The sequence below is a fragment of the Onychostruthus taczanowskii genome, unplaced genomic scaffold, assembly GCF_017590055.1.
Source record: "Onychostruthus taczanowskii isolate IOZ18803 unplaced genomic scaffold, ASM1759005v1 scaffold49, whole genome shotgun sequence".
Taxonomy (NCBI): domain Eukaryota; kingdom Metazoa; phylum Chordata; class Aves; order Passeriformes; family Passeridae; genus Onychostruthus; species Onychostruthus taczanowskii.
In genome coordinates this window covers 639,423-655,168 of record NW_024502458.1, presented here as the reverse complement: position 1 = coordinate 655,168, position 15,746 = coordinate 639,423, and the positions used below count along the sequence as shown (strand labels likewise).

At 53.7% G+C, this 15,746-nt stretch overlaps 1 protein-coding gene across 2 annotated transcripts; it reads left to right on the top strand.

The window, feature by feature from the left end:
- Window positions 1-91: 91 nt before the first annotated feature.
- Window positions 92-15,089, top strand: IFITM10 (interferon induced transmembrane protein 10). 2 transcript variants are annotated; one of them, XM_041414993.1, is made up of 3 exons: window positions 92-3,040; window positions 5,254-5,668; window positions 14,202-15,089. In XM_041414993.1, exons 1-3 carry the CDS (start codon window positions 3,030-3,032, stop codon window positions 14,349-14,351), a joined length of 576 nt encoding a protein of 191 aa, XP_041270927.1. In that variant the 5' UTR covers window positions 92-3,029; the 3' UTR covers window positions 14,352-15,089. The 2 variants fall into 2 exon arrangements, with proteins under 2 accessions (XP_041270927.1, XP_041270926.1); XM_041414992.1 differs by lacking the exon at window positions 92-3,040 and adding an exon at window positions 3,582-4,238.
- The last annotated feature ends 657 nt before the right edge of the window (window positions 15,090-15,746 follow it).

Below are 15,746 nucleotides of genomic sequence, written 5' to 3'. Positions count from 1 at the left end.
TGCCAAACTTTGTGGGTGTGCAGAGTGTCTCCCTGACCTGTTGTCCCTGGACATCTGGTCACACTCTTGGGTGGACTCCTGTGTGTTTCAGAAGGGCTCCTCCCCTTCTCTCTGATAAGGAAACATGCTAGGACCCTGTTGGATTTGTCTTTTTCAATGGATTAAAACAACTCAGCCTCTGCAAGGTGACAGGACAGTGCCACCTGCCTGACCCAGCACCACTGGGGCAGCGGGCGCTCCCAGCATCCCTGCTAGCCTACAGCCTTCTCCTGGGGCCACACCTCCCCAGCTGAGTATTGCCAAGGGTAGTCCATTAACAGGGAACTCAAGCTGTCCCCTGATCATCTGGACCTGTTAGAACAAGCTCCTGCTTAGGATTAGAACAAGTTCCTGCTGAGGATTTGGAGTGGTCCTGTAGCAGCCAAAGTAAAACTTCAGTTTCTAAGTTTGGCCTAAAATCAACTAAGGTATGAAGTCTGGGGAAGTCTTGTAGCCCAGTGATGAACATGGTGTAGGGTTTTTTCAGCAATGTAGGAAAAGTCCATCCCTCTTGCCTAGCTGTGTAATTTTTCGTCCCAGCACTGCCGTATGGGAGCTGGAGACTCTGAAGCGGAATGAAGGACCCATGTGCCAGGTGGAAGATAAGAGCTAATCCCTACTTTGAAAACAGCATCATCTGCATAAGCAAGATGGATGCAGCCAAGTCCCATCCCATCTTCTGAGCGCAGATCTGAGCAAACAGCTTAGCTGATTTCCCTGCTGGCATGTCCTCAGCCTCTGTTCCCCCAGGATGCCTAAATTCCCCAATCAGCTGTTCCCCTATGTTAAAGAGATGGATTTAACCCAAAAGGGCTGGCTAGGTCCTGAAAACCAATCATACAGCCCACTGTTCCTCAATAGCCCAAGGGCTAAGTTATCTGCTGCCAAATATTTATTGACAGGAATATGAGGGCCCTATTTCTGCTGGGGGGATTCTGCCTAAGTCTTCAGTTGTGCCTTGTGTACTGAACATTACATCCCAGTGGGAGCAATCACAGCCTTGATCTTGGCCAAGAGCAGCAGAAGCCAAGAGCCAGAATTGCCCACCCATGCTTTTCCAGCAGGGAGCAAAGCGCACACCCTGCCCTAGGAGCAGTTTGAATGCAGACCCACACTATCTTGCCCAGAAAGTCCTCAGGTTTACTTCAGCCCCCTGCTTACTGCGCCATCTCTACAGAACTCCATGCACATGACAATTTAGCTCTTCATTAAATGTCTCCGTTGATGCAAAAAAAACCCCAAATTTTTCATTACATGTTCCCTTAAGTAGTAGGGCGCTTGGCAATGACCCCCAGGGCTGTCTTCATGGACCAGATCCTTCTCCAATTCTGCTTAGGGCTTTAGCAAAAGCCCATTAACACAATGGCTTCCTTCTCCTGCCCAAGGAGAGGGAAGATGAGACCCCTCATTTATGGAGATGACTTGCTCATCTGGTTGGCTCAGCAATTTGTTCATTTGGGAAACTATTTTTACTCACCATGAATGACTAAGCACATCGTTTTGGGGGCTGATGGCTTTTCCTTTTTCCGCTCTTTCTTGGATTTATTTATTTTTAGGTTTCTTTGGGAGGGAAGAGAAGCAGAGTGCAGAATGAAAGCTCAAAGAACAGGAGACAGAGATCAAGGGAGAGTGGGAAGCTTGGATTTACCCCTCCCATTCTCAGGCTGCCTTACTGCTTATGGAACATAGCAATCCACGGAGCAATTTTATAGGGGTAATAGGAAAGGAGCATTCGGGAGGCTGTGGACTTTGTAATTCAGAAATAAAAAAAAAAAAGCAGGGTCAGGTTCTGCTAATGGTTTCTGAAGAGCCCGAGTGGGATTTGAGCAGAAGGTTTTCTCACAGGTCTTACAGCACTTGATTATGCTACAGCCCACGTGTCTCTAACGTGATTAGGGGAGAATTACTTTGGGGCAGCAAGCATCCTTCTGTTCTGTTTGTCCCGTGCTTAGCACAAGGGGAGGCCAGCCTTGATGCCACAGTAATGCAGGCGATTATTCATACCCACCCCACCTTTTATTTGAAAGGAAAGTGGTCCTAGACCATACGGTTGAGGGTGTGCATGACCTTTGAAGATGCCCAGAAAATAGAAGGAGGGTTAAAATAATGTAGAATATTGAGGGGTTTTATTCCTTCAAATTTTTATGTCAGTTCCCTGGGGTCACATGAATGGTTGTTGAACCAGTGATGCTGCATAGGTGCCACTGTGATCCACATAATAAAATTCTCACTACTCACACTTAACACTGAGGAAGATGATGAATCACTCACCCAAAGACCAAAAAGTACTCTGCAAACTGTAGGGATGTCCTGGTACCTGGAGAAGAGGAAAAGGAGCCGTTCAACCTCCCTGACCTTTCAGTCCTATTCATACCAGGGAATGTGACTGTCTGTTGATCTCATTCCCCTACACCACCCTGCTGCCTCCTCTTGCCTGCTCCAAACCTCCTCTGACCTTTTTCTCTGCTCACCCTCCATCCCTGCCTGACATTAAGAAGAGGAGCAGCTTTACCCACACAACTTTCCCCAGACAAACAAACAGCAGGCTCATCAGCAGCTCCAGTCTGCATCCACAGGGTTTCATTGTTCCTCCTGAGCCTGCAGGGAGGATGCTCTGCACAGCTGAGTTTGTCCGAGCCCTCTAGAAAAGCTGACGACAGCTGGCCATGGCTCTGCCTCTCCTGCAAACCTCTTAATCCCATAGGAGCATCACTCTCACCCTAGCACTGCCTCTGTCTCTTAGCAGCTTCTTGGAGAGAGATCTGGATCTCATCACAGGCAGCCGTAGCACTAATAAAACCTTCTTTACTTTGGCAGGACACAACACCACTCCAGCAGCGATAAATCCTGAACCAGAGGGCAATTTGTCCTTTTTTAACCAATGCAGGCTGCAGCAGGATTAAGTTGGTCTCATGGAAACTGGACCTCCTCAGTCTCAGAGACCTGTAGATGTGCAAGAAGTTCCCCCACATCAGGGATGAACCACAGGGATGAGCACAGGGTGAGTGCCCCTACACTGGAGCCAAACCTGCCTGTGAAGAGCTGAGTGAATTACCATCCTTATTTCTTAGCTCAGCACTTTGTGGGTAGGCTTAAGGCTTTTCCAGAGGATTTCCCTTCCCTTGCAGTTTCTGCTCACATGAACTTTTGTTTTACCCACCCCGTTTCCAGTATTCTGGGGATTTCTCTGCTCCCCTTCCCCAGTGCCGCAGCTGAACTGCCTGCTGCAACAAGGCCACCTGCGCCAGGCTATGTCACTGAGGGGTGACACGGCGTGTCCTTGTGTCCTCACCCTCCCTGTGCATCCTCCTGAATGACCTGCAAGCTGTCCCTGCACGGCACCAGCTGCTCTCCATCATCACGTCCCTGGGGGAACTCTACCGCAGCACCCTAGAGCTGGGATTCCGTGCAGCTTCCAGAGTGCTAGCAAGGGGAGGCAGCAAGCACATCCCTGATCCTGTGCTAAGCCTGGGCACAGCCAAACCCTCCCGGGCTTGAACAGCCTTTGTGACACCCCCACCCCCGTCCCCTAAAGCAGCCACATGCCGTGCATCCTGCTGCCGGCGTGCTCCCACCCCTGCCTGCGCTGGGATTTGCTCCATGCCAGCAGGATCTGTTACCTCACACACAGGATTTATGCCCCTTCCATTCATCCCCTGACGACCAGAGCCCGTTTTTCCCCACAGCATTGCATCACCACCACCTCCCCTTGTTAATTCCGGTCGTCCCCACACACTCCTGCCGCGCTTATTTCAGTTTTTCACCCAGGTCCATAGCGGTGAACTCGCAAACAGGGCTGCAGTGAGTCCCCGCTGCAAATGTCTCTGTGGGTGACACTGGGGAGAGCAGGGCCGAGCATCCCCTTCTGCTGCTCGGGGAAGCCGCTGGGCCGGGGCCCAGGAGATGCCCTTCTCCAGCGGGGCGCTACCAGGATGCTCCAAGCAGGAGGTGACGTCCCAGTGGGGGGGACACGAGGAGAAGGACTGAGACACAGAGGAGCTCTCCTGCGTGAAGCATGTTCGGGGGGAGACAGGGGGCTGCAGGTTGACCTTCCCATCCCGTAACTCCCTCCCTGCCCATCCCTAGTCCATGGGTGCCCCCCTCCCCGCCCTCCCCTCCTCCTTCAACTCCAGCGCCGAGGAAGCCGAGCCGGAGGCAGTGCTGAGCCGGATATGCAGCGACTCCCCGCATCCCTCCTTGTGAGTATCCCTCGCTCCTCCCGATGCCTTCGGAGGAGACCGATGGACGGACGGACAGGCAGCCAGAGGTGGACTAGTCTCTCCTATTTGAAAAGCTAGGGTGGAGGGGAACTTCTTCTAATGTCCCCTTCCCCATCCTCTGTCTTCATCCCATCTTCCCCTCCTCCTCCTCCTCCACCTCCTCAGCCACGATACCCTTAAAAAAAAAAAAAAAAAAAAAAATGTGGAGGGAGGGGGGTATAGGAAACCTGCTGGCAGGTGGAAGGAACCGGGAAATGGAATCACCGTAAAGACTAGGACTCAGGGAAAAAATAATAAATTCCCCCCCCCACCCCCCAAAAAAACCCACCCCCCTAAGGAAGGAGGGAGGGAGGGAGGCAGGGCGGAGGGGCGGGCTGCCCTGCCGCACCGGGAGACCCGCTCCGCCCGCAGCCGAGGCACCGGCTCCCATCCCGGCATGGGACAGAAAGGAGAAGGCCCGGACAGACCGACAGAGAGGCGGGCGGGGAGGGCTGCGGGGGGCTGCAGCGCGGCCGGCTGCCAACTCCCTCGCAGCCCCCGGCGCCTCCCAAGTGTTTCTTTCTGCTTTTATTTGTCTCCTTTTAAAAAAAAAAAAGATTATTTCCCCAGTGGTGGCTGGAAGGCGGGTCACGCAGGCAGCGGGCAGCGGCGGGGGAGGCCGTGGCAGGGGGAGGGAGGCTGCCCGCCCCCCGCCGCGGGGCCGGGGCCGGCGGCAGCTCCGCGCCGAGGCGGCGGCGGCGGCGGCGTGCTCCCCGGGTGTAGCGGTGCTCCCTCCTCCCTCTCCTCCTGCCCTACTCTCCTCCCTCTCTCCTCTGCCCACTCCCTCACTCCTCTCCCTGCTCTCTCCCCGGTCTCCCGGTCCCTCTCTGTCTCTCCTGCCTTCCCCCCGCCTCTCCCCTTCTCTGCTCCTTCCCCCCTTTCTCTTTTCCCCCTGCCCCCGGCCTTTCCATCCCCTCACCCCCATTTTTGACGGGGGGGCTTTTCGCTTTGCCAGGGCAGAGCGCGGTGACGCCGCGGCAGCCACCACGGAGAGGACACAGGACCCCCCCTTGGGCCCGCCATGCCCCTTTGAGGGGGTGGCCTGGACCCCGAGACCCCCGCAAGGCGCCCCGCAGGGCTGCTTCGCCTGCATCGCCAAGCCCCCAGCTCTCCGGCAAGCTTCGCCCGTCCTGTCTCCTTCTTCTGCCGTTTATCTCATGGAGAGCAAGAGCTGCAAAGGGGACAGCCTGCGGCCAGCGGTCCCGTGCAAGCACTCGGTGGAGAAGAAGACGATGACCAACCCCACCACTGTCATTGAAATCTACCCCGACACCACCGAGGTGAACGACTATTATCTCTGGTCCATCTTCAACTTTGTATACCTCAACTTCTGCTGCCTCGGCTTCATCGCCTTGGCCTATTCACTGAAAGTGAGTACTGAGCACCGGGCTCGGGGAAGGGGGTGGCCAGGCAGCGGGGAAGCGTTTGGTGGCTGTGCCTGATGTGAAACCCCACTTTGCCATCCGAATGAGAGGCTGCAGACAATGGGGATGGGGATGGGGATGGGGATGGGGATGGGGATGGGGATGGGAAGAGCTGAGGAGCCTGGGATGTTACTTCAGGTGGGGAAGAGATGCTTTCACTTGCTCCAAGTACCCTCAGAGGCTCCTCTGTACCGCGGCGGCAGGGTGACAGGCAGGCAACACAGGGCTGCTTTGGCTCATGCTGCACCTGCAGGCACGCCGGCACTAGGTCTGTTATTTGGGATCCTGGCTGTTAGAGATCTTCAGGATAGGACCCAGCAGCACTGGATGGTCAGGCAGGAACAGTAAGAAGCAGCCAGCCAGGATCAGCCATCAGCTGGCGAGTTGCAGGGGTAAGAAGCTTACAAAGTGCAGGGCAATCCTGCCTGTTTCTTTCTTGCCCTCTCCGTAATTAAAACACTAGAGCTCGTGCCTAGCTTCCCCCACCCCAAGCCCTGTAAATCCCAAAAGAAGGCCTGGAGACCTGCCAGCATCATGGGAATGGTGAGAAGATGGAAGAGAGTGCAGGGGGCTTCCCACAGTGTCAGGCTGGGGGGATAGAGATCTGTTGTTGGAGAGGGTGATGGCGTGGAGCACAGCCCATGATGGGAATGGGACCAGGTTATTATTCCTGATGGCTGCAGGGGAGAGCAGCCCGGCAGGGATGGTGCCTGGCAAACAGGCAGCACCTTGGCAGCTGCCAGGAGAGAGGGGCCTGGGCTGCCCTCCCCTTCCCTGCCTGCCAGATGCAAAACTAACTGAATGGATGTGCAGAGAGCCCGGGGCGGCTGGGTGGCCCGGAGAGGAGCTGGCTGATTTGTTTTGGCAGGCAGCATTTAGAGGAAGGCCAGGGTGCAGACAGGCTTCGTCACAGAAGCAGATCAATTAACCCCATACAGCTCCTGTGAGCTGGACTGTGAGCACCCAGCACTGCAAGGAGGCTGCTCCCAGCACTGCCAGGGTCTCCATCAGAAAGGCTCAGGGACAAGTCTGTGGCCCCCTGTCTTGGGCTCACCGAGCACAGCCTGGTGGTGCCTGCCTCAGTTTCTCATTCCTCAAGATGGGAGGTGAGCTCTCATCCATTGCCCATGCAGGAGGCTCTGCGGCTGCCTGGGTGAGGCACTTAATAACTTAAATCATCCTGGGGCGAAGCATCACCACAAGCAAAGGGCAAATCCAGTCAGCAGCAGGCTAGTATGAGTGGGGGGAGCAAGTTCCTTAACACCCCCCACACCTTGGTCCAGCAAGAGAAGAAAAATCTGGCTTCCTCCTTGTTTTTTTAAGCCTTTCCTTGTCTGTATTTGCCTTGAACAATTGACACTTTTCCCATGGAAGAGGCTACCATGGGTATCTGGGTACATGTGTTTCCTTGCTGCTGCAGCAGTGAGGGCAGGACAGCCTGAGAACAGGGCTGACCCATCTCCTGGTGACAAGGTAGAGTAGTGTCTGCCACCCACAGAGTTTTTAGAGGCTGGACCCTTCACTATCCTTGGCATGGGGTGGAAGGAAAGGCAAAGCCCAGAAATAACCTGGGGCCTTGCACCGGGACAGAGGCGTGGGCTCAACATCTGTCTGCAAAGACCTAGAGGACACAAACTCAAGCATGAAAAAAAAAAGAGGCAGTGGTGAGGGAAGGCAAATGGGCAAATTTTCTCCAAATTAGAGAAAGGAGAAAGGAAGATGGCTGTCAAAAACCAGCCTTGGCTTTCGGGCTGAGAAGGCGGTGGCTGATGGGATGTAACCGCGGTACCCAAACAGAGGTAACGCTGAGCGGGTAGAAATAACTCTGCTCTGGTTTTGGAGCTCCCCAGTGGCTGTGACTCTGTGGCAGGGGGAAAATAGAAACAAAATGTCCCTCAGAGGCAGAGGACAGAGCTAGCAAGTGGCTGAAGCAGTGCTCAGATGAGCTGCTGTTGGGGTGGGTGGTGAGAGGCAATGCAGATGCTGGGGCAGTAGCAGGTCTGTCCTGGGGAAGCCTGGGATGTTCAGAAAGGCAGCTGTGTTCCTTACCCAGCTACTGCAGGGATCTTCACAACACCCTAGGCAGGCTGGGTGTTATGGTTATTTCTCCAGAAACATGTTTTCTTCTCTTTTACCATCAATAATGTTTTTCCCAGAAGTTCAGAGAAAACAGGAGCAAGAAATGCACTGGGGACAGATATTCCTTTAAACAGACTTCTCTTGTTCCTCTGCAATTAAGTGTAAGGAGATTTGAGCAGTAGGCACTTAAGTCTGGCCTTTCTAGGCTGTCTGTACCCTGAAGGGACTGAGTAAGGGGCAGTAGGAAGAAGAATGAAGCTGCACCTTCCTCTCTCTGAGCTTCTTCTGGGACCCCTGACAGCAGAGCCCTCAGACAGTGGAACACAGGTTCCCTCAAGAGCCATCAGTGCTCTGATGTTAAGTGGCTCCTGGGTTACAGCTTTTACACTTCCTTTAAATAACTGAAATATCTAGCAACTTCAGGAGTTGTCATTTTCATTATCAGAAATAGCATTTTCAATTCCCTGTCATAAAGGTCACCTGCTTCTGACAGATTCATGCTGTTAATAAAGCAGTATCTCCTTCGTGACCCAAGTCCATGAGAAGTTTCAGTGTGTATCTTAGCACACCCTAGCATTTCCTCTGGTTTCAGCAGCATAATGCCCACACTGGAAGACAGATATATCCTTGGTACACTTGAATATTACTGTGAAGCTGTCTCCTTCCTCGTGGCCCATTTTATTGGTTTCAGCCACATCTGGGAAAACGGGCATGTCTGCCTGGCCTTTTGCATGCCAGCTACAGCCTTCTAGATTTCTTTCTGCAGGGAAATGCTATTTCGTGGTGAGAACTATCTACTAAAAACTGTCAAAAACCCCCACCCCAGCACCAAAGAATTTGTGAGGAAAGAAACAGATGAAACCAGGTGAGGGCAGAAACTGTGACATACAAGGCAGGTTCTGTGTGTGACGGGAGTCACTGCCAAGGAGTCTGAACAGGAGTGTGGCAGCCTGCCTCATCTTTATTTACCCCCATAGCAGGCCAGATCCTCAGCAAACACAGCTTGCTGGGCTACAACGGGGTCACACAACTCATGGATCCCTCCAGGGGTCATTTCTAGCATGTCAGGCTTCTCAAGGTCAGCCTCCCAGAGTGCAAGCAAGGCACTTGCATCTAATCGTGTGTGCAGGACGCTGGGGGAGAAGAGATCAACAGCAGGACCAGGGAAGTTAGAAAAACCCTAAAGTAACCCTTACCCCAGCCCAGCACAGATAAAAGTATCACTCCAACAGCAGTGCTTTGGATTCAGTTGATTTTGATCAGAAGCAAATGTTGTGGTCTGATATTCAGCAGCTCCCTCCCTTCCCCTTTCCCAGCTCCAAGTGGTAATGAATGATGCATCAGTGCCTGGTGGCAGGAGATCTCACTTCAGTTGTTCAGTCTCTGGAGACTGTTGGGGTGAGCCAAGTGCTCTGTACCCATTGTGCCATGAGGCAGTAGATCAGAGGAGCTGGGATCTGAGATGAGCCGCAGTATGGATGTCTCGCTGTAGCTCTGTACAGATGAAGATGCCAAGGAGCCTTGCTGGCTTTTTAAGCCTCACCAGCAGCCCACAGCATTGCTTGCAGAGTTTTCTTGCCCCTTGAGGTCATGGAAATATGCCAAGCTCTCTTGCCCACTCTCTGCCCAGCCCTTAGCACACAACTGTGGGCACGATTGTTTGCCCTCCTCTCTTGCCACTTGTTGTTCTTCCTTGTTTCGAGTGGAAGCAGACCAGCACAAATCCACAGCTATTTATTAACCCTGAGAAGCTGCCGCACCCAGCCTCTCAGGCAGGCTCTCCTCCTGCTTTTCGGAAGGAGCAGTGGTTTATGGACGTGGGTGAAATGCAGGGGTGACAGTCCCGTGATGCCAGTGCCGGTGTGGTGGAGGCACGTGGGCTGGAGAGCTCTTGAGCAATTCACAGAGCAAATAAATCCAAGGATCGCCTCCAGAGCTCCTTCTGTGCAGGGACATGGAGCTCTGCATAGAAATGGGTTTACTGACAGCCAGCTGTGGACTTCCAGGCTGCCTTAAAAACAGCCTCATTAGACTCGTTATCAACAAACCATTTGTCTCCTTCTGCAAGCTGAGGCAGCACTTTTTACTAGAGCAGCAAGTTTGCTGCTCCCAAAAACATGAGGGGCTGAGCCTCAGGGCAGAGAGAGGGGAGGTGACTGCTGCGGGAGGGACTGGGGTGGTAGGAGCCAAGGGGAGCACTTGGAAAGGAAGCAGAACATAAAAACCCAAGGAAACAAAGGGCAGAGGATGGTGATGAGAGGGAGGAGAGAAAGAACCCTTGGGCACTGACACGCTGGAGGTGTGGGAGGACATAGTGAGATGGAGATATTGGAAGACAAGGTGAGCAGCAGGGAGGTGACAGGCAAGTAGGGATGGATGGATGGATGGATGGATGGATGGATGGATGGATGGATGGATGGATGGAAAGGTCACACCACCTTTTGTTGGTGGGAAAGGAGAGGAGAAAGGTTTGCATGTTAGAGCACAAAAGCTGGCTGTATTTCATGTAAGGATAGGTATGGAAGAAGAAGGAAATTGTGTAAGTTGCCAGCCTGGATCAGAGGTGAGTTCTGCCTTGTCCAAGGGGGGATTTCCGAAGATGCCACCACATAGTGCTTAGAGGTGCCCAGGGAAACCCCAGTCAGCAGGTGTAACTATCCTCACACTCCAGTCATCTCAGTGCAAAGCAGGGCCAACAGTCCCCATCTAGTTTTAGGCAAGGTGAGAAGGGTCAAAGGGATGATGAGAGGAGCCTGTGGCTAAGAAAACACCACACCTTGGTCTGGGGTGGGGGTTCAGCCGTTTGACCTTGAGGACCTGTCCCTCACTATGCTTCATCTCTCTGGCTATGGAAAGAATCAGCTTCCAGGGCTCCCAGAAGCTCGTGCACCAGCTGCCAGCACATTATGATGATGGTGGCCACAGGAGCATGAAAATAGGAAAAGCTGAATCTGGGCTCTAAGAAAGACACCAGCATCTCCTTAAGGACAAAGCTGGGAAGGAGCTGAAACACTTATCTGCTCTCCAGGAGAGCTCCTCCAGAGCCTGGCTGGAGGAGCCTTGCCACAGCAGGACATTAAAGGGAGACCACTTATCTGCTCTCCAGGAGAGCTCCTCCAGAGCCTGGCTCAGTTGCCACAGCAGGACATTAAAGGGAGATATCTGGAAGCATCTGGGGGTGCAAAGCCATGCAGGAGGAGGCGAGGCTGCTCTGGAGAGATGTGAGAGGCTGGAGCTGTGAGTGGTGTGTAAGGAGAAACTCCTTTTCATTGCACTTTTTTGCCATGGGGGCCCTTGCACTTGTCTGGTGCTTAGAGGCTCCATTTCAGTGTAAATGATTATGGGCAATCAGGGATGATTTTCATGAGGGTGACCACTGAAGCCACAGGGATTAGCAGGAGTGTGTGGGTGGAACCAGCTGGAGGTGCAGGGAGAGGAGGCAGCTGGGTGCCCTTTGGTAGGAGTCAAAGGCGGCCATCATTTGGACTCAAACAACAGGAAAGAGAAGAGATGGAAGGGGTAAAAAAAAGGAACTGTGGGGAAATGGTGTCACTGGGGAGAGGGCAGCCCCAGGCACCCCTCACCACAGCAGCAGCAGCATGACAGGAGCAGGGCCAAAGGGAGAGCCATGGGAAAGTCAGGGAGAGGTGCTGCTGAAGTGTGTCGTGGGAAAGGGCTAAAGCACCAGTCACGAGTGTGAGCTGGTGCCAGGTGGGAGATGCTGCTGGGAGAGGCTGCTGGGAGCACTGGAGAAGGCTGAGCAGGGAAATTAGGGTTGTAGGGCGCCCCAGGGAGAGGAGGAACAGGAGGTGAGGAGTAGGAGACAGCTCCTGGGGCCAAGAGGAACTGGCCTCACGAAGGTGAAGCGCCTTGGCTGCGGGAGGGTTGCAGAGCTCGGCGTGCCGGCCGTGCCGGTCTGCTGGAGAAAGCTCCGTGTGCCTGGCAAACGCTGACGGCAAACGCCAGCTTGTCTGCGGCACAGGGCACCGGGTTACAGTGCAGGAGGGGGCAAAAGGCATTTGCTCCATGGCGGTTTTGCCTGAGGCAGCCCCACTGCTGGGAAGAGGAAAGTGTGTGAGAGCTTCAAAGAGTCTGCTGGGAGCAGCAAGCGGGATTTCTGGCCTGAATCCAGCACCTCTGGGGCTTCTCACCAGTGCGTGAGGAGGTGCCAAATGTCTGGTGCTGCTGAGCCCAGGGGTTTTTGGGAGGATGTTGAACTTACTGAATAATTTCAAATGTGAGTCATCCCGGACATTCAGCTGACACAGAAAGGCATGTGGGCTCCCAAGCTGCCGGCTTGATGCCTTCCCAGAGATCATCTCCTCTGCTGAGAGCTCCAGCCAAGTGTGCCCCAAAGACACATACAGTTTGTGACTGTCCCCTCTTCCCGATCCCAGAAGGATGCTGAGCTGAGCACTCCACAGCAGGGCAATGGTCCCAGCTCCAGCTCCAGCTCCAACGAGCAGGGCACATCAGAGGCCGAGGACATGGCACAGTTTGATTTAAGTATGAAAAATGGGCTCATTCTTGCCTATGTGCCTGCCAGCACCAGATCCTGTGGGTCTCATGCCAACAGCAGCTTCCCTACCCACAGTTCAGAAGATCAGGGGTTGCTTGTGCAGAGAGGTCCTCAGTGGTGTGATGGAGAGGAGGAATGTTGCTTGAGGGTCTGAAATGCAGTTTTGGAGGACCTATGAACCAGCACAACTCAGTGAGGACAAGGGGTGCAGCAGCCCTTCCCCATGTCCAGCAGAAGGCTTTCAGGACAGCCCTGTGGGTAAGCACTGCAGGAGGAAGAGAGAAAAGTCTGTAAGATGTGGTCTGAATCTGTTGCAGTGTCTTCAGAAAGCTCCTAATCGATAAAAGCCTTTTAATATTCCTCGGTCTGACTCTGGTGCTGGTTTTTGCAGCTTGCCACCCACATCTGGTGTCCATCCAGCAGTGCCCAGCGGGGCTCTCACTGCTGGCAGCAGGGCAGGCCAAGGGCTCACAGCCCCACTCCCCACAGCCCCCACCCAAGAGAGGGCAGTGGGGCAGACCCTGCCACACCCTGGGCACCCCGCTTGGATACGAAATGGATGAGAGGTCAAGTGTCCTGGTCCTTTTGTCCAGGTCCTTTTGTTCATCCTTGTGGCTCCAGCTGCCTGAGTCTGCTGAGTGCTGGCTGAAGGGGCGGCCTGGGGACAGGGACATATCCCTGCTAGGAAGCAGTGGAGTCTGACCCCTCCTGTGCTGGGATCCAGCTGCAGAGCTGCTGCTGGTGGACAGTGCCATCAGCTGCCTGTCTGTGCCATCACTGCCTGCCTGGCTGTGCTGTCACTGCCTGGCTGTGCCATCTGCTGCCATGCAATGCCATCATTTCCTTACAGTGCCATGTGCTGCCTGGCTATGCCTTCTGCTTCCTGGCAGTGCCATCCACTGCCTGGTAATGCCACATGCTGCCTGGTAATGCCATTGCTGCCTGGCAGTGTCATCTGCTGCCTTGCAGTGCCATCTGCTGCCTGGTAATGCTGTTGCCGGTACATCGGTAATGCCCGCTAGTGGCATTGCTGCTGGCAGTGCCATGCACCGCCACTAGCGGCCTGCAAGAGGTGGGGACAGGCCGGTGACATGGACATGCACAATCATCGCCCACCGCAGAGCTGTCCCAAGGAAAGCCCATAAAGTCCCATAAAGCCTGCGGGATAATGAAGGGAGCAGACTGTGCTGTCAGAATGGAAAACTGCCTGTGGCAGAGATGCTACACAATCCGCATAAGACCTGCACAAGGAAGGGAACTCATTAACCCAGGGCTGCTTAATATGCTGGAGGCTCGTGCACAGCCCGGGAGCTGCAGTAGGATGCCGTGCCAGGTTTCACCCACTCGGCCCCTTGGTGCAGAGAGAGGCACAGGGATGCACACCGAAACTGCAGCCAGCCTTCTCCCTTGAGGGCTGGGTGGGCCCAACCTGGCACTGCAGGGCCAGGGCGCTGTGACACGGTGGGAAGTGTGCTTTGGTGCCTGTGTGCCTGGGATGTACAATGGCATCTCAGTTCCCTTGTGCACCTTCAGGCTCCAAATGACACTGCCCCACTCCAGGGACCATGGGGCTCTGGTTTGCCTGGTTGGTAACAGCAACGGGTCACTCTTTCTTCTCTGCTTCCAAGAATTTCCAGCCCACAAGTATTGCAGTGCTTGGCTTCACAAGCTCAACCCATAGCAGAGACAGGGTGAAAACCTCACCTCAGGGTGTTTTATGGCACCCCAAGTGCTCAGACACCGAGGCCCAGCCCAGCCCTCACAGTGCACCTGTAACCACATACAGGTGCACTGGGTTTTGTTTTTGTGGCTGTTGCTTGAAACAAGCTATGTCTTTCATACATGTTGCAATTACTTTATTTAATTATCTTTTTGTCTCAGGTCCGGGATAAGAAACTCCTCAATGACTTAAATGGAGCAGTTGAAGATGCCAAGACAGCCCGGCTGTTTAACATCACCAGCTCAGCCCTTGCCACCTTCTGTATCATCCTTATCTTCATCTTCCTGCGATACCCTCTCACTGACTACTGAGTGAGGCCAACAGCAGCTGCTGCCGCCAAAATGCCTCTATGCCAGAAGTGTCTGCAGTTTCTTGTAGCAAGGACACACAAAACAAGCCAACCACTACACCTTGATTGCCAAAAAAAAAAAAGAAATCTCAATTAAATATATAAATAAATGTTAAATTAGTTTATCAGCCCAGCTGAGCATACCTTTCTTGCCCTGAAATGGTATGTGAACAGCTGAAGGAAAGGGTCTCGCTCTTACACATGTACAGGAAGAAAAATAGATGAAGAAATATTTGTTTTATGGCCAACAAGCTGTGTGAAAAGAGCGTGTAAAGCCCAGAGCTGCACACACTTAGTGGCAGACAGCTGAGCTCTAGGAAGCAGTGGGGTCCTGTGGAGCTGGAAACACATACAGTGATGGATGGGGATCATGGCAGGGCTGGCTTACAACATATCAGGTGTGTTCAGACTGCCCCACCACCCCCAGCTTGTGGGGGTTTCTTTTCCTTTTTTTTTCTCTTGAATTTCATCCACTGGTTCAAACAACTCCCAACCCCTGGAGAGCTGAAGGTGTTAGGAAGTTTATGCTGGGGAGCCCCAAAGCCTCCAGAGAAACCCCAAAGTGTTAAAGGGCAGGTTTCTCCTTAGGATCTCCCAGCAGTGCTGAGAAGGAAGGCACCTTCTGGAGAACTCGCCTAAGCCACCTAATTGGAGTGCTACTGTATTTCTGTAAACAGTCAATAAAAAGATACCTCTGATACGTGATGCTGCTGGGTTAATTCCTTCCTTAGCAGGGCTGGTCTCCTGGTCTCTGTGGGCTGGCAAGAGAAAATGCTAATGTCACCAGCAGCTGCTCGGGAGAGATTTACAGCAGGAGTGAGGGATGCTGCTGCAGGTCGGGGCCGCGGGCAGCTGTGAAGGAGAGCACAGAGCCAGACTGAAGAGCAGAGACCTCGGTGGCTCCTGGATGGAAGATCTATGGCAAGCAGGCAAAGGCAGCCAAGCGGGCAGGGCCCCCTCCCCTGCTAGGACCAGCGCTGAAGAGGGAAATAAATCGCCGCAGTCTGAACCTGCTGCTACTGCAGCACTTCCCAGGGTCATTATGAAGAGCCGGATTTTGGAGACGACGTGTGTTTGCCACTGAAACGGGCAGGAGCTCAGAGCCCAATAGCTGCCTGCAGCTGCCTGTCATGCTGCAAACCAACACACCCTGACTTGAAAACACCCATAAATGAATGACAAGACCAGGACTAAAATACAGCCTATCAGCCCCTCTGACCCTCCATCTCATCTCATATGCCACAGCTGCCTCATCTTTCTCCAGCTGTAAGATGACCTCATGCCAAGGGGCACCAATCACTGCAGACCAGCCATGGAGCTGGGAGAAGGCATCAGGATCCACCTTTGCACCCACCCT